Source organism: Heterocephalus glaber, unplaced genomic scaffold, assembly GCF_053883595.1.
Source record: "Heterocephalus glaber isolate CG9 unplaced genomic scaffold, H.glaber_assembly_v1.0 deba00001760, whole genome shotgun sequence".
NCBI lineage: Eukaryota > Metazoa > Chordata > Mammalia > Rodentia > Bathyergidae > Heterocephalus > Heterocephalus glaber.
The window spans coordinates 7,526,220-7,543,842 of NW_028258457.1; the positions used below are offsets into that span (position 1 = coordinate 7,526,220).

At 38.5% G+C, this 17,623-nt stretch overlaps 1 protein-coding gene and 1 pseudogene across 1 annotated transcript; both read left to right on the forward strand.

Annotated features, from left to right (window-relative positions):
• Positions 1 to 19: 19 nt before the first annotated feature.
• LOC147821206 (DNA primase large subunit pseudogene) lies at positions 20 to 5,559 on the forward strand (annotated as a pseudogene).
• An 81-nt stretch (positions 5,560 to 5,640) lies between these two features.
• Positions 5,641 to 8,867, forward strand: LOC101710308 (DNA primase large subunit). Its single transcript, XM_087201410.1, has one exon. The coding sequence runs from the start codon at positions 5,641 to 5,643 to the stop codon at positions 6,301 to 6,303; it is 663 nt and encodes a 220-aa protein (XP_087057536.1). The 3' UTR covers positions 6,304 to 8,867.
• Positions 8,868 to 17,623: the final 8,756 nt, after the last annotated feature.

A 17,623-nucleotide genomic window follows, 5' to 3' on the forward strand; every position in this document is an offset into this window, starting at 1 on the left:
TCCATTCTGGGCTCCACCCATGGCACGGTGAGGTCCCAGGTGCGGCTTGGAGCCCCTGCCCCGTCTCGTGCTCCGCCTAGCCTTGCAGGTGCCTGCAAGGCCCAGTCCCGCTCCCCTCCACCCCCGTCGTCCGCGTCACCACCACCCGCCCCCCCCCCCCCGGCCTCCTGGCTCTTCTGCTACGTGGTTCCATACTATAGAGGCACAGGGGATTATAAAGGCCCTTGTCCTGTGCACCATAAGATAGAGCAGAAGTTAGCAACAGAAAGAGGGCCTCTCATGTGCCTCAGTGAAAACTGAAGCTCAGCAGAAAAGTGAAGAGAATCTCTGCAATAAAGGCACACCAGATCACCGTGCTTGGTAAGTTGGAGGAATCATCACCTCCCATTGGAACCTGCACTATCTTCAGGGGAAGGGCAACTGGAACCTGCAGTAGAACTTTGCAGAGTTCAACCCTGCAGGAGAACAGGGAGCTCAACTTGGGACTAGCAGCTAGAAATCTGCGTGAAGCTCACGGGTCTGCTACTGGCTTGCTGAGACTCACTGACTTGTATATGCACACAGCTGCCTACATTGCCTACTGTGACAGCAGAGACATACCCTGAAGGAGGACCATCATTTTTATTTTTGGTTATTTGCAAAAAAGAAAAAAAAATGTGTTCTCTTATTTTTAATTCTTTTTTTTCTAATTACTTAAATTCTTTTATTGGTACATTTTAGGTATACAACACATTTACATTTCTCATTGGGAACTTTTACCTTTACATGATGCATCTTGATTCTTATTTTTAATTCTTTTTTTTAAATTCTTAATTTTTACTTTTTTGTACTCTTTTCAAATTTTCACATTTCTTTTTTTCTTTCTTTTATCCTCTCTCTCTCTCTCTCTCTCTCTCTCTCTCTCTCTCTCTCTCTCATCTCATTGTCCCACATTGCTCTTCATCTCCCTATTTGTTCCTTTCTGGACTGAATTTGGATTTCTCCTTTATTTTTCTTTTCTTCTCTTTTTCCTTCTCTTGATTATCATTAGTTTTAAAGGAAAGTAAATACAGTATCTAGCCTCCCTATTGCTGTCAGGTGGTTCTGTTCACATCTGTGTTCTTTCATTCTGCCTTTTCCTCTTGCTTTTAACAATTTCTTAGAGTTTGTGTGATCTTCCTGTGTCTTCTGGCCTCACCACTAATCTTTCCTGATCGTTCTACCTGTCCCTCCCTCCCAAAAGCCTTCTAACTCCCCATCCCAAAGGGTAAAGTTGCTATACTGAAGAGTTTATTCACTATAACCATATGTTGGGTTGGTCCTCAGTTTTGATTTAATTCACACAGTTAAATGTGATAGATTAATAACTACCACAAATTGTCATTTTCTAAGCTGTGCTTGGTGCTATGGTATTGCTGATTGTATCATTTGGGCTAAGATGTTGTGATTGATCTAATCAGTTTTCCTTCCTGGTATAATGAAAATGAAATAGCCTCAGAGTCATTAGAGTCTCAAAACCTAAACACCAGCTATATCTGGAAGACACCTCTGAAAAGCAATCATTCCACAAGGGTTTTAAACACAAGCAACAAAGATACCTACATTAAGCAATTTTGAAATATCAACCCAGGAATTAAACCAAGGACAGTACCAAAAACAAAAATGAGAAGACATTTAAGGAAGGCAAAAACTCAGACTTCCACCCCCACCAAAGGCAAATTCTGAGGGAAAAGAGGTGGAAAAGTCTGATAGTCAACCACCTGGACACCCTGAACTGGTAGCATAGGAAGTAACAAAACAGATGAATGAGGCTCTAGAAAAATTCAAAGCAGAAATAATCTCCCAGATAACTACAGAGATGGTGAGCAGAGTGAAAGACGTGATTAGAGGCTCTAGAACAGAAACTGATAAAAAAATAGATGAGCTCAGAAACATGCTGGAAGCCAGGAATTCCCAGCATAAGAAAGAAATGGAAACCATGATCGCCCAACATAAGAAAGAAATGGAATCCATGAAACAGATTCAAACAGGTATTCAGGAGATTAAAAACTCCACTGAAAGCATGCAGAGCAGATTAAGGGAATCTGAAGACAGAATATCAGATATAGAAGACAGGATTGCAGTTAAGGACCATGAAAACAGAGACTTTTTAAAGATAGTAAGGGACCATGAGAAATCAATCCAGCAGCTGCTAGATGATGCAAAGAAGAATAACATAAGACTGATAGGAGTCCACAAAAAAACAGGAGAAAGTACAATTGACATAAAAAACTGTTCACATAAGTAATAGTAGAAAACTTCCCAGACAGAGGTAGAGAATTGGACATACAGATAAGTGAGGCATATAGAATTCCAACTAGCCATGATCAAAAAAAATGTACACCTAGACATACAATAGTCAAGATCCCAGAAACCCAACAGAAGAACAAAATTCTACAGGCAGGCAGAGAAAAGAAACAAATCACCTACAAAGGAAAGCCCATCAGAATCACAGCAGATTTCTCAACACAATCCCTCAAATCAAGGAGAGCCTGGAGTGAAGTATTTTAAGCCCTAAAAGAAAATAACTTCCAACCTAGACTGTTGTAGCCTGCAAAATTATCTTTCAAAATCTATGGGGAAATTAGATACTTCCACTACAAAGAACACCTGAGAAATTTCATGAACACCAAAACAGCACTCCAAACAATTTTAAGCAATATCCTAGAAAAAGACAATGAAGGTCACAACTCCATGAGCTCCAACAGAGGGAAACCAACAGGCAAAGTAAGACACTAAAGGGAAAGGGGGAAAAATAAGAAATAAAAGACAACAACAGTAAAACATCATGACAAGGATGAGTCAATATCTATCAATTATAAACATCAATGTTAATGGTCTCAATTCACCAATCAAAAGAAATAGACTGACAGAATGGATTAAGAAGCAAAATCCAGCAATATGCTGTATACAAGACACACACCTAACTCAAAAGGAAATTCATAGACTGAAAGTAAAAGGATGGAAAACAGTTCTCCATGTCACAGGAATCCAGAAAAAAGCAGGTGTAGCAATCTTATTTGCAGACAAAGTAGATTTCAAACCAAAACTTATTCAGAGAGACAAAGATAGTCACTACATCCTTGTGAAGGGAACAATCCAGGAGGAAGAGATGACAATCCTAAATATCTATGTACCAAATACAAATGCCCCCAACTATACAAAAGAAATATTAATGGGCATGAAAAACCAAATAAGCACTAATACAATTGTAGTGGGGGACCTCAACACCCCTCTATCACAAATAAACAGATCATCTAGAAAAAAAAAACAATGAAATTCTAGAAATGAATCAAGCTAATGAACAAATGGACTTAATAGATGTTTACAGACTGTTCCACTCCACAAAATCAGAATACACATTCTTTTCAGCTGCACATGGGTCATTCTCCAAAATAGATCACATGCTAGCTCATAGGACATGTCTAAGTAAATGTAAAAGAACTGAAGTTATCCCCTGTATATTATCAGACCATAGTGCAATAAAATTGGAAGTCAATAACATAAGAAACCGCAAAGCTCCCACAAACACATGGAAATTGAATAACACCCTCCTGAACAACCAATGGGTGACAGAGGAAATTAAAGAAGAAATTAGACAGTTTCTACAAGTAAATGATAATGCCAGTACAACATACAGGAATCTATGGGACACAATGAAAGCAGTTCTACGCGGGAAATTCATAGCAGTGAATGCCTATAGTAGGACAACAGAGAGAACTCAGTTAAATAACCTAATGCAGAGCCTTAAGCTCCTAGAAAAAGAAGAGGATAACAAACCCAAAGCTCGTACAAGAAAGGAAATTATAAAGATCTGAGCAGAAATCAATGCAATGGAGACTAAGAGAATGATACAAAAAATTAATGAATCAGAGTTGGTTTTTCAAAAGAATAAATAAAATTGATAAACCTTTAGCCAACCTTATCAAAAAAAGGAAAGAAAAGACTCAAATCCATGCAATTAAGAATAAAAAAGGTGAAGCCACAACAGACCCAGCAGAAATCCAGAAGATCATCAATACCTACTTGGAGAACCTGTACTCTAATAAAACGGAAAATACAGAAGAAATGGACAGATTCCTAGATACATATGAATTGCCAAAGTTAAATGAAGATATAGAAATTCTAAACACCCCAATAACAATGAGTGAAATTGAAAGTGTAATAAAAAATTTACCAACAAAGAAAAGCCCAGGTCCTGATGGCTTCACTGCTGAATTCTACAAGACATTTAAAGAACTATCCCCATTGCTCTTTAAACTCATCAAGGAAATTGAAAGGGAAACAAGGTTTCCAAATTCATTCCTGGAGGCAAGTGTTACTTTGATTCCAAAATCAGGGAAAGTCCCAACCCAAAAAGAGAACTACAGACCAATCTCCCTAATGAACATAGATGCAAAAATCCTCAACAAGATACTGGCAAACAGAATACAGATGGTCATCAAGAAGATCATACACCCTGACCAAGTCGGATTTATCCCAGGGATGCAAGGATGGTTCAACATCCATAAATCAATAAATGTAATACACTATATTAACAGAGTCAAGGACAAAAACCATATGATCATCTATAGATGCAGAAAAGGCATTTGACAAACTCCAAAACCCATTCATGATAAAAACACTACAGAAAATTGGAATAGAAGGTCTTTATCTCAACCTGATTAAGGCTATCTATAAAAAACCAACAGCCCCCGCCACCTGAGAAAAGAAGCTGTCAGTTGTGTTTTCGCGCGTTGGGGTGTTCGCAGGTGACCAAGATGCAAGTTTTCTGGAGGAAAGCGGAGGAAGCTGAGGTTGGCAGGAGACCAGAAGAATGCTTGTTACCCACATAGTCTTCAGTTTTACCTGGAGCCACCTTCTGAAAACATATCTCTAATAGAGTTTGAGAACTTGGCTATTGATAGACTTAAATTGCTAAAAACAGTCGAAAATCTTGGTGTGAGCTATGTGAAAGGAACTGAGCAATATCAGAGTAAATTGGAGACTGAAATTCGAAAGCTCAAGTTTTCCTTCAGAGAAAACTTAGAAGATGAATATGAACCACGAAGAAAGGATCATATTTCTCATTTTATTTTGCGCCTTGCTTATTGTCAGTCTGAGGATCTTAGACGCTGGTTCATTCAACAAGAAACGGATCTCCTCCAATTTCGATTCACTATTTTACCAAAGGATAAAATTCAAAATTTCTTGAAGGATAGCCATTTGCAGTTTGAGGCTATAAGTGATGAAGAGAAGAATCATCGAGAACAGGAGATTATTACCTCATCAGTAAGTCTAACTGGGGCTCAGTTGGAATTGGAATCAGTGTATAAGAGCCCGTTTGGTGATGCTCTGGATTTGTTCCGAGGAAGGAGAGTCTATTTAGAAGATGGTTTTGCTTATGTGCCACTTAAGGACATTGTAGCAAGTATTCTGAATGAATTTAGAGCAAAATTGTCCAAGGCTTTGGCGTTGACTGCCCGATCTTTGCCTGCTATGCAGTCAGACAAGCGACTTCAGCCTCTGCTCAGCCACCTTAGTCATTCCTACGCTGGCTAGGATTACAGTACACAGGGAAACACAGGGAAGATTTCTTTAGATCAGATTGATTCGCTTTCGACCACGTCCTTTCCACCCTGCATGCGCCAGCTGCACAAGGCCTTGCGGGAAAACCACCACCTCCGACATGGAGGCCGCATGCAGTATGGGCTCTTCCTGAAGGGCATCGGCCTAACCCTGGAGCAGGCTCTGGAGTTCTGGAAGCGAGAATTTGTCAGAGGAGAGATGGATCCGGACAAGTTTGATAGAGGTTACTCTTACAATATCCGCCATAGCTTCAGAAAGGAAGGCAAGAGGACAGACTATACACCTTACAGTTGCATGAAAATTATTCTAACCAATCCACCAGGCCAAGGGGATTATCACGGGTGCCCATTCCATCACAGTGATCCGGAGCTGCTGAAGCAGAAGCTGCAGTCATACAAGATTTCTTCCCAAAGGATAAGCCAGATTCTGGATTTAATAAAGGGGACACATTACCAGGTAGCCTGTCAGAAGTACTTCGAGATGATCCATAATGTAGATGATTGTGGCTTTTCCTTGAATCATCCCAGTCAGTTCTTTGATGAGAGCCAGTGGATCCTAAATGGTGGAAAAGACATCAAGAAGGAATCCATCCAACCAGAAACTCCTCAAGCCAAACCAAGTGTCCAGAAATCCAAGGATGCATCTTCTGCTCTGTCCTCTTTAAACTCCTCCCTGGAAGCGGACATGGAGGGCCTGGAAGACTACTTCAGCCAGTGATGCTTGAGCAGTTTAGGGGCTTTTCTCCCCACTGGCCATCATTTCCTAGTTTTAAGATTTTTGGTTTAATTTCTCCCCCCACCTTAATTCAATCTGTGTACACACATACATAGAAGTTCTGTTTTAGGACTGGTTAAAGTCCCCCAGAAACAGTACAGCTAAAAATAACTTTTAGCTCTTATTCTGTAATTTTGACCCACTCCTTTTTCTGAACCATTTTTGCTAATAAATGCCAAAATGTAAAAAAAAAAAAAAACCCAACAGCCAACATCATACTAAATGGTCAAAAACTGAAAACTTTCACGCTAAAATCAGGAACAAGACAAGGAAGCCCTCTATCACCACTCCTGTTCAATTTTGTTCTGGAAACATTAGCCACAGCCATTAGACAAGAGAAAGAAACAAAAGGAATAAAGACAGGAAAGGAAGAAGTTAAACTGTCATTATTTGCTGATGATAAAATATTTCACATAGAAGACCCAAAAAACTTGGTCAAAAGTCTTCTAGACCTAATTGACCGATATAGTAGAGTAGCTGGATTCAAGGTCAACATTCAGAAAACAATAGCCTTCTTATACGCAAATAGCAGAGTCATTGAGAGAGAAATTTGGGAAATAATTCCTTTTACAATAGCGTCTAAAAAAATGAAATATCTAGGAATCGATCTAACGAAGGAAGCAAAAGACCTCTACACTGAAAACGACAGCACTCTGAAAAAGGAGATTGAAGAGGATATAAGAAAATGGAAAGATATCCCTTGTTCCTGGGTAGGAAGAACCAATATAGTGAAGATGGCCATACTTCCAAAATTACTATACAGATTTAATGCAATGCTGATTGAAATTCCAAAAATATACTTCACAGAACTAGAGAAAACAATCCAAAAATCCATTTGGAACCAGAAGAGACCTAGAATAGCAAAAGCAATTCTAGGCAACACAGATATGGCTGGGGGTATCACAATCCCCAACTTGAAACTATACTACAAAGCTACTGTGATAAAAACAGCATGGTACTTGCAAAGAAACAGACCTGAGGATCAGTGGAATAGAGTAGAAGATGCAGAAATAACTCCAGACATACTCAGCCACCTCATCTTTGACAAAGGAGCCAACCACCCTCATTGGAGGAAAGAGAGCCTATTTAATAAATGGTGTTGGAAAAACTGGATTTCAACCTGTCAGAGATTAAAACTAGACCCATACCTATCACCATGCACTAAGCTATGATCAAAGTGGATTAAAGATCTAAATATTAAGACAGAAACACTAAACTTGCTGGAAGATAAGTTAGGTAGAACTCTTGAAGACTTTGGCATAGGAAAAGACTTTATGAACAGAACCTCAGTAGCACGGGAACTAGCACAAAGAATCAACAACTGGGATCTCATCTTATTAAAAAGCTTCTGCACTGCAAGAGAAACCAGCAACAGAGGTAGGAGACAACCTACAATGTGGGAAAAAATTTTTAGCAGCTGTACCTGAGATGAAGGATTACTATCTAGAATATATAAAGAACTGAAAAAAATCAGACCCCCCCCAAATTTAAAGACCCAATTCAAAAATGGGCATCTGAAATGAACAGACATTTCTCAGACAATGAAGTAAAAGCAGCAAATAAGCATATGAAAAAATGTTCAACATCACTGGTCATTGGAGAGATCCAGATGAAAACAACACTGAGATTCCACCTCACCCCAGAAAGCATGGTTACTATGAAGAAATCAACCAGTAACAAATGCTGGTGGGGGTGTGGAGAGAAAGGAACCCTTCTCCATTGTTGGTGGGAGTGCAGACTGGTGCAATTCCTGTGGAAATCAGTATGGTGATACCTCAAAGAACTAGGGCTAGAGGTCCCATTTGACCCAGCTATTCCCCTGCTGGGGATCTTCCCAAAAGAATTAAAAGAATCATACCACAGAGATATATGTGCACCCATGTTTATAGCGGCACAGTTTGTATTAGTTAAAGCTTGGAAACAGCCCAAGTGCCCATCAACTGGAAACTGGATAAAGAAGATTTTTGTTTTGTTTTGTTTTGTTTTTACAAAATGGAGTACTACTCAGCCATAAAGAACAAGAAAGTAGAGACATTTATAGCTAAATGGGTGCATATTGAGGCCATACTCTTCAGTGAAATAAATAGGACACAGGAGTAAATACTGAATAGTTTCTCTAGTGTGAGAAACTGAAAGTATAAATAAGGATTTAAATGATTAAAATGAATAATTGATAATTTCAAATAGGAAGAAAAGGTCCAAAGAGGTAGGGGAAGTGGGAGGGGAGGGGTAAGGGAAAGAAGGGGAAGGAAAAATTATGAGAAAAGGAGAAAAGGGAAACAAAGCCTTTGTAAATAGAGAAGGGTGGAGTGGGTGAAGGGAGCACAGGGAATGGGGAAAAAATAAGAACCAAGATACATCATGTACAGGTACAGGTACCCAAAGATAAATGTAAATGTATTGTATACCTAAAATGCACCAATAAAAGAATTTAAGCAAAAAAAAAAGTGTGGCTTTAAGAGTTATTCATATCCTATTTATTCATCATCATCTATGAAATGGGTTAGACATGTATAGTATCTTTTTATTCTATACCTGAAGAAATGAGACAAATGATTAAGAAATAAATTCCACATTTCACCTTGGCTATGAGAAAAAAAAGAAAGTACATTCCAAATCCTTTAGGTCGTAGAACCACTAGGTTACTGTTGCAAGATATTGCTTGCTAAGTTATATCAATGAAGCTGGGATCAAAATTGATTGGTTAGATACTCCTGCCTTTGATTGTTTCTTTTCTCCCAAATCACATAGAAACACATTTTTCTCATATAGTAATTCTTACATGGCAAACTCCTATTTAATCTATTAGAATGCTAATATTTACCTAATTGTAGTTTCATAGTTGGGATACAGGCAAACTTAAAGCTTTATAATCATTTCTTTCACCCATGAAACATTGTCAATCATCTTGACTTGAAATATTGGTCAACAAAGGAAATTCTTCTAACAGCAACTCTATGAGCCAGTGATGGACTCTATTTAGAAATGACCACTGGATGGAAATTTCAATGATGCTTTGTTTCTTTATTCAAGAAACTTACAACAAAAGTAGACTGATACCTATGAACTAAGAAATACTGTATATTACATATGAAAAATAAAATATAAATTAATAGTTTAAGCACTGATGAAATATAAACTGTCATAAGAGACAAAGTAATATGAAATTAATAAAAATAATTTATAGGAAGAAATATTTGAGCCATAGCTCAAAGAACATTTAAGATTTGGAATTCTACAGTGGTGTGTGTACTTATTTATGCATTTCACACCAGTGGCAGAAAATGAGAAGGGGAAACCGTTAACAGATATTGTGCTTAAATTATTCATCAGTAATGTTTTTAGTAATTGTCACCCTTACATTAAAACAAGCAATTCATCTTATACTGAATTACTTTAATGATTGTTTATATTGTTACAAAGAATTTGAAAAGCATATAGAGTAGAAAGAGACACACCTATGTTCAAATCTTAGCTACTAAGTCATCTAACATATACTTGGGCAAGTGGCTTAAACTATCGGAATTAACTTTTTGCATGCAAATAATCATACAGTGGTGAGGAGTAATATGTAAAGCACTTGCCATAGAGCCTATCATGGGTCTATGCTACTATTATTTAAACAGATATAATACCAGTATGTGTTAGAGAGAGTGGAAAAACTTTTTGTTCCTTTCATAAAATACTTGAAATGCCAGATGGAAATTCAATTAAACTTTATAAACTTCTAATTTTTAGAATACATATAATCAGTAGTTCAGATTGATTTTGTGATATAGTAACCAATGCCTCAATTTGCCTCATGCCAATTGTCTTCTCTGTGCTCATTATATGATTTTATTTTAAAATGTTGTTATATCATGTGACACATACTCTAGTTGCTCTCATTTTCCAATTATTTGCTTCCCACTAGTTTTTTTCTTGATAAACTGTGATCCCTATGCCATTTAACTAAGTGCGGTGCATATTGTTAATGTATGCCATACCTATGGGTATCTCAAAGGCTTTTAGAAAATGATGTATTATGTAGGAACAAATGAATACATGACCATAACATAATGAATAAAATGACCCATCCTGGTTCAGAAGATCTTAGGCCAAATCTAGTCACCTTCTTTGCATATGACCATGAGAACTGTGGGTATCTGGGACATCTTGCCAAAAAATGATAGAATCTGAAAATTTTGGACAAATGAAACGAAGGTCAAGCATACTGGAAAAATTGTATAGGGCTGCACATGTCTAGGACCACAGACAGCTATCATTTCTTCAGTATCATCGGTGGGAGAGGTTTTAGTTTTCATCAATTGAAATATGAAATATAAACCCAGTCTCAAGTAGATTTTAAACTCCAGGATATATAGTTATTGTCCTTTATCAAGATAAGTATTGATTTCATATGTGATTGAGACTCAATGGTGGGGATAATGAGAGATGAGAAGGATTAATTCAGGTTCAGTATCGAAAAATTTGGGTTTATATGACATTAGAAGGAAAACTATTAGGGAAAAGAGAAAGGAGACTGAGGAAAAGAAAAGGAGGTCAATGGGGGGAATCACAAAGTATATTATAGGCATGTTTAAATACGACAAAGTGAAACCAATTAGTCTGTAGAAATAATATATACTAATAGGAAGTTGTTTAAAACAAGAAGTTTCAGTTAGGCGTAGGAAAATGAGTAGAATTCTGAACATATTTACCCATAAAATTAGGCTGTAGAACATAGCAGATGAAACGAATGGAAGTTTTAAAACATCAGTGAAATAGGATGAGCTCGGCCGTGTTGAAAGTGGTATGGCTGTAGACAAAAACAGTGCAGTAAGAAACAATAGTTTTTCTTTATCTTTTGATTGTTTAGAACCCAAGTTTTATTTCATAAGGATACTAACACATGTATGGTTGGAAAAGTACTGTGCTAGAGGAATACTTTGTTGCATTTTTGAATGACAGCTTGGTTTTTACTACTCAATTCTACATTCAGTCAATATATAGTTTTCAAGTGTTTACTCTGTGCCAGGCAATATACTCAGCACATTTTGGAAGACACTAAGGACTTATTTACATAGGCAGAGTACTTGTTTGAAAGCAACAACTAAAGGTTTTGTTCTTTTGCTTGTTCATTAATTTTTATATTAATTCAAAGTAAACTGCTAGTTCATAATACAAAATTCAGCAGAATAATTTGGGGCACTCATGGAAGGCAGGAGGTAGCTATCCAGGCCTATTCACTCCTTGTTTTAAAGCCTGAAAAAAGAATAGACTCATCGTCTACAAGTTTTCCCTGCCATTTTTTTTCTTTCGTTAAACAGTTTAGAAAGGTTTGAACGATAGAAAATTCTCTACAAAAATCCCAAAAGGTATTTGGTCTCTGCTGAATTTTGTCACAAAATTGAAAAGAAAAAAACCCCAAACATATGTAGGGTCAAATCTCTGGAGACTTTGTGCTACCACATCTACTGTGGAAACTGCCTCTAACATCTCCACACTTGATGGCAGTGTTCTGCAGCAAATCCAGAAAATACTCAGGCAGGGCTCAGTCTGGATTCAGACTTATTGGGAAGCCAGGCTTCATTTGAATGTGCATATTATTCTTATTGAGAGTTATCAATGCTTTGTCAAATTCTACAAATGTCTTTTAAATAACCATGAAAGTAAAAAGACAGTGAAATGTGAGAGGCAACCCACGATGCAGACATAATAATTTTACTCCTAAATCTGAGTTTCCAAATTATCCTAGCACAGAAAGAACACAATTAGCACATAGAATACAAAGGAAAGAGAATGACCACAGTCTCCTTTTGGATTCTGAGTCTCTGTTCTTTTTTGTGTTCCCTACCTAAACTTGTAGGTGGAGCACAGAAAAATAGAAATTACACATTCCTTTAGATTTCTCTTTAGGGCTTTGTAACTGCACTACTGTTAAAACCCAGATCTTCTAGTTAGTGAAACAGGGTTTTCAAAGAGGAAAAAAAAAATCTGATAATCTGATGATAGGAATGAAAAGTTGTCTAAGGTGTACATAAATATTTAAGTATAAATAAGTGTGAGGTGCTCTCTATAGACACAATCCTGTATGTATCTGTGTTTGTGTAAACCTGTATATGTGGTCACACAGACATCAATTTAACTCTAGTGGTTATTTACTTCTGGATATGATTTTTGGAACTACGTCACACAATCACCCAAATTTCTATCCCAACTGCTTGCTCTTCAAGTCTGTAGATAATTAAATATTTGTATTTGCATCATGGAAGCAGAATCAATAACAGAGTTTCTAGTTAAAAGTTTGTACCTAGTCACAATTTTTGGCATTTGTTAGCTTCAGATGGAATTGTTGCTGATCAAATTTATTCAGTGTTTTACTCAAATGCACGAAATGCTTAAATTTGGCTGCCATTATTATGCAAATGGTACTGTCTTCAAGGCACTGTTTCTTAGACAGGTCAAAGACTTCAAAGGAAATTCCACAGGATAAAGTAATATGATAGCTCCCAAAAAGCAGGTGAACTTGATCTATAAAGCCCAGAGTCTTTACACAGTCAAATGATAATAATAGCCTTATCACCTAATACACCAGCCATTTTTTTAGTCGTTCTATTTTTTTAAAGTTAATTTTATTGGTACATTTTTCCCTTCTTCCTAAATCTTATTTTTTTATTCATTAAGTTTATTGGTACATTTTCGGTATACGATATGATGACATTTATCCGTGGAAATTTATACCTTTATGTCATCTATCTTGGTTCTAATTTTTTTCCCATTCCCCTTATTCTCCCTTTACTTTCTTCTAGAGATAGGCTCAAAAACAGTTCTGTTTGACTCTTGTAAGTCCTTAGATCCATGAGAAGCTAGATGAAAGTACATGAAGAAAGCTGATAACTATACCTGATTCTAAGTCAAGAAATATTCAGCTATACTGATGGCCAATATTTTTACTGACCTGCCAGGTTCCAAGGCATACAAAGAGTCCCTGGTTTTTTTCTTTCTCTGTCCCACTTCCTCTTTCTTTACTTGTAATAGCTCTATAGGAAAAATATACTAGGTTATATTATAATTCTTGTGGGGTTTTTTTCCCCCTTTGTAGTCTTTAATCAGCTTTAATTTCCAGGTCATTCCCTCTTATTAGCAGTGGATGGTAGGGGCCATGATGAGCAAAACAGCATGAGACTAAATCAAGAACACAAGGATATAATATGATCAAGAGACACAGTGAACACAAGACTCTGCAGCAACATAGCATACTGCTTCACAGTAAGCTGCCAGGGTACACACTAAAACAATGACAAAAAGTAAACATATTGTACTGGGGATTGAACTCAGGGCCTCACATATGCTGGGCAAGCCCTCTACTACTGAGCTACATCCCCAGGTAAAAAGTAAACATATAAGAGAATCACAGTCATTTATTTATTGTCAAGTGCTAGATATGCAATATGTTGTGCTGCCACACTGATGGCTACAGCTGTCAGTAGACAGCATGAATTTTTCAGCACCATTATAATCTGGGTCTGTTTATGTGGTCCACCCAATTAAAACACTGCCACAGGACTGGGGTGTAGCTCAGTGGTAGAGTGGATGCCCAGCATGTGTGAGGCTCTGGGTTCAATTCCCAGCTCTACACAAGCAAAGAACCAAAGCAAATCTAAACAAAAAGCCTCACTTTGCTATGAGGCGCATGGCTGTATTTTACTGCTTTGTTCAGTCATGTCAATTTCTTTTTACAATTAGAGGCTTTTGAGTGTATTCTGATATCTGCTAAGCTTAGATTCACCTCAAAGGTCTTTTAATGCTTTGATATTTTTGCTTATTTTTCCAAGTAAATTTTCATTAGTTTTTTTAAAATAACAAATTAGAAATTTTAGCTGGGTGTGATGGCCCACGCATGCAATCCCAGCACTCAGGAGGCTGAGGCAGGAGGGCTGCCACGAGTCTGAGGCCAGCCTGGGCCACACAGTGAGCTCGAGGCCACCCTGAACCACATAGCAAGACTCTGTCTCAAAAGACCAAAGAAAAAAAAAATTTTAGTTACTACAAGACTGTATTTTAATGCCATTAACTATAAATTAAATGCCATTGTAATAATGGTATAAGAAAAGTCATTTAATTTCTTTTCTCATACTCTAAAATTAAATTTTTGGTTTTCTGAGGCAGGGTCTCATGTAGTTCAGGCTGGCCTCAGACTCACCACACAGACCAGGCTGGCCTCCATCCCACGGCAATCCTCCTGCCTCATCCTCCCAAGTGCTGGGACCACAGGCCTGTGCCATCATGCCCAGCAATTAGTTCAATTTTATTTTATTTTATTTTTTTAATATATATATTTATTGGTACATTTTAGGTATACAGTACATTTACATTTATCATTGGGTGTTTGTACCAGAACATGATGTATCTTAGTTTTTATTTTTTCTCCCATTACCTGTGCACCCTTCACCCCCTCCACCCTTCCCTATTTGCACAGAGTTTGATTCCATTTTTTTTTCTCATAATTTTTTCTTTTCCTTCTTCCCTTTCCCCTTTCCCTTCCACCATCCCCAAACCCTTGGACCTTTTCTTATTTCAAATTATCAATTATTCATTTTAATCATTTTCATCCTTATTTACACTTTCAGTTTCTCACACTAGAGAAACTATTCGGTATTTACACACATGTGTCCTATTTATCTCACTTAAGAGTATCACTTCAATATGCATAGTTCAATTTTATATTTTAAAAAATCAGCTGTATTTTTTAAACTGAGATTTCATTAAATTTATAAATTTAGAAAGAAATGACAATTTGATGTTGAAATGTCAATCAGGAATAACCTGGCTGGGGATTTAGCTCAGTGGTTCCACCACCTGCCGCACAAACGCAAGGACCCGAGTTCGATCCCCAGTACCAAAAAAAAGAAAAAAGAACAACCGCTGTCTTTCCATCTGTTCCTTCTACCTGTGTCTTTCAAGAATATTTACATTTGCTTCTCCAAGGTTTTTTTTTTTCCAGGTACGAGGATCGAACTCGGGACCTTGCACTTTTGAGGCAGAGGTGGCGCCACTGAGCTAAATTCTCGGCCCTCTCCTAGGTTTTTACTTTTTTTTTTTTTCCTGTACTGAGGATTGAACCCAGAACCTCCACATCAAGCTGTTGTGCCCAGATTTCGAGGTCCCCAAAGACCACCAAGGAGCCGATTCTGATGTAAACACACGAGGGTCGTTTATTCAAGCTCGAGCAGGGACTCCCAACCGTCACCGCCGCAGTGGGTCAAGATTGAGAGCCTCGACTCCAAATCAGCAGGGGTTTTTATAGTGGTTACAGCAAGGTTCTAGATTGGCAATTAAACCTGATTGATTGTGCCTTGCGCACCCAAGCTGCAAACGGTTGCTAACTGCTGATTAGCTGTTGCTAGGGGACAGCTGAACACTATCACATGCAGGTGGTCAAAATACATCTTGTGGTTTTTCTTAGAACTGAAATTTATGCCACCAAATTTTAGAATGGAGTCACTTAGGTCTCACATTCCCTCCCTTCTTATGTCACCATCGAGGCCCAATCATGGGTCTCGAGGGGTCAAATCTTTTCTGAGACTTGGTTGGTACTGGGACCTAAGCACCATTAATTGTACAGAGCTAACACGTTCTCCAAGGGTTAAGCAAGGGGCCCAGTAGAGAAGAGATCAGAGTAGTCAGCCATGGGGAGGAATTAAACCAGGATTCAAACCAACCTTGAGTCTGTTCTCGCTCTCATTTTCGTTTGGCAAGGCCCTCTCTGACCTTTGCCATGGATTCTTTGATTACCCCTGAATGATCGATATAAAAACAACACTCTTTACCGAGGGCAGCACAAAGTCTTTTTATAATTATGACTGTCGACGACGCAGTCTGAGCTTGAGAGGATTGTCGCGGTTTTTGGACACCTGCCATGAGGGGATGTAATCTTCTAGAACGGTGTGTGGATCTCCCGGGCGGACGTGAGTGTAGTGTACCCATGAGGCAATCCCGTCGACCTTGAGAGCGGTGGGCGTGGTCAGGACAGTAACATAGGGTCCTTTCCAACGAGGCTCAAGGTCCTTCTGTCGATGTCTCCGGACAAAGACCCAGTCTCCTGGTTGATAGCGATGGGGCTTGGGAGGTGGTCCGGACTCGAACAGGGCCTTTAATTTAGGCCAGATGTCTTTGTGAACACGCTGGAGGCTTTGTAAGGAAGACAACAGTTTTTGATCTTTTATTTTTGTCTAGTTGCCATGCTTAAAGCATTTCTTGTAAACAGCCTTGAGATATCACTTAAACTGCAACTACAAGGTTAGTTTTTCTCTTCTGCTTCTAGTTGCTCATACTAAAATATTTTGTCATTCAAGATTATGTAAACACTCAAAGTTTTGCCAACCTTCGCCAAAGTATGACACGTGTAAGAACAAAGGAAAAAATATGGCAGCTGCTGTATGGTTTAAACATAAATTGTCTCCCAAAGACTCATGTATTGAAAGTACGATCCCCAAACCAGCAATACTGAGAAGTGGGGCCTACAGAGGGGACAGGATCTGGGGGTGCTAATCACAATAATGGATTCATTGATTTCATTCTTGAATGGGATGCTAGAAGGTGGACCAAGTTAGAGGAAGTCAGTCACTCGGAGCATCCTTTGAAGGGTATATATGGTCCCTGGCTCCTTCCTCTTGGATTCTCCCCTTGCTGTCTGCTGTCTGGATGCCACCAGGTGAACAGCTTTCCTCTGTTGTACCCTTTGGCCATAATTTTACTGTCTGGAGCCAACAGTCCAAGGGCTAAGCCCTCTGAATCCATAAGCTAAAATACACCTTTAAGTTGGGTATGTCAGGTGTTCTGTCCTAGCAATGGAAAGGTGGCTAATACAGAGGCATTTTAAAACATCCATGCAGATGCAAAGCATAAAATGGAAAGGAACCAGTAAATATTGGCATTATTTCTGTTCTAATAGGAAACGGAGAGACAGATCTTTTCCAAAAGGGAAGGGGATCAAGAGCTAGAGGGAGGGGGACGGGAAGGGAGGAGAAGAGGATGAGAAAAGAATTCAAATGTAGTTAGGTAGAGCTCTCGAAGACATTGGCATAAGAAAAGACTTTATGAACAAATCTTCAGTAGCACAGGAACCGGCACAAAGAACCAACAACTGGGATCTCATCTTATTAAAAAGCTTTTGCAGACTTCGCTAGTCCGAGCAGCCGCCGAGGCCCCGCGGTGGGGGACGGCCACCCACGGGCTTCGTGGCGACGACCGAGGGTGACCCGGCGGGGGAGCGGCCGGG

Coding starts and splice junctions, on each gene's coding strand:
- LOC101710308 (XM_087201410.1), top strand. CDS start 5,641: ATGCGCCAGCTGCACAAGGCCTTGCGGGAAAACCACCACCTCCGACAT.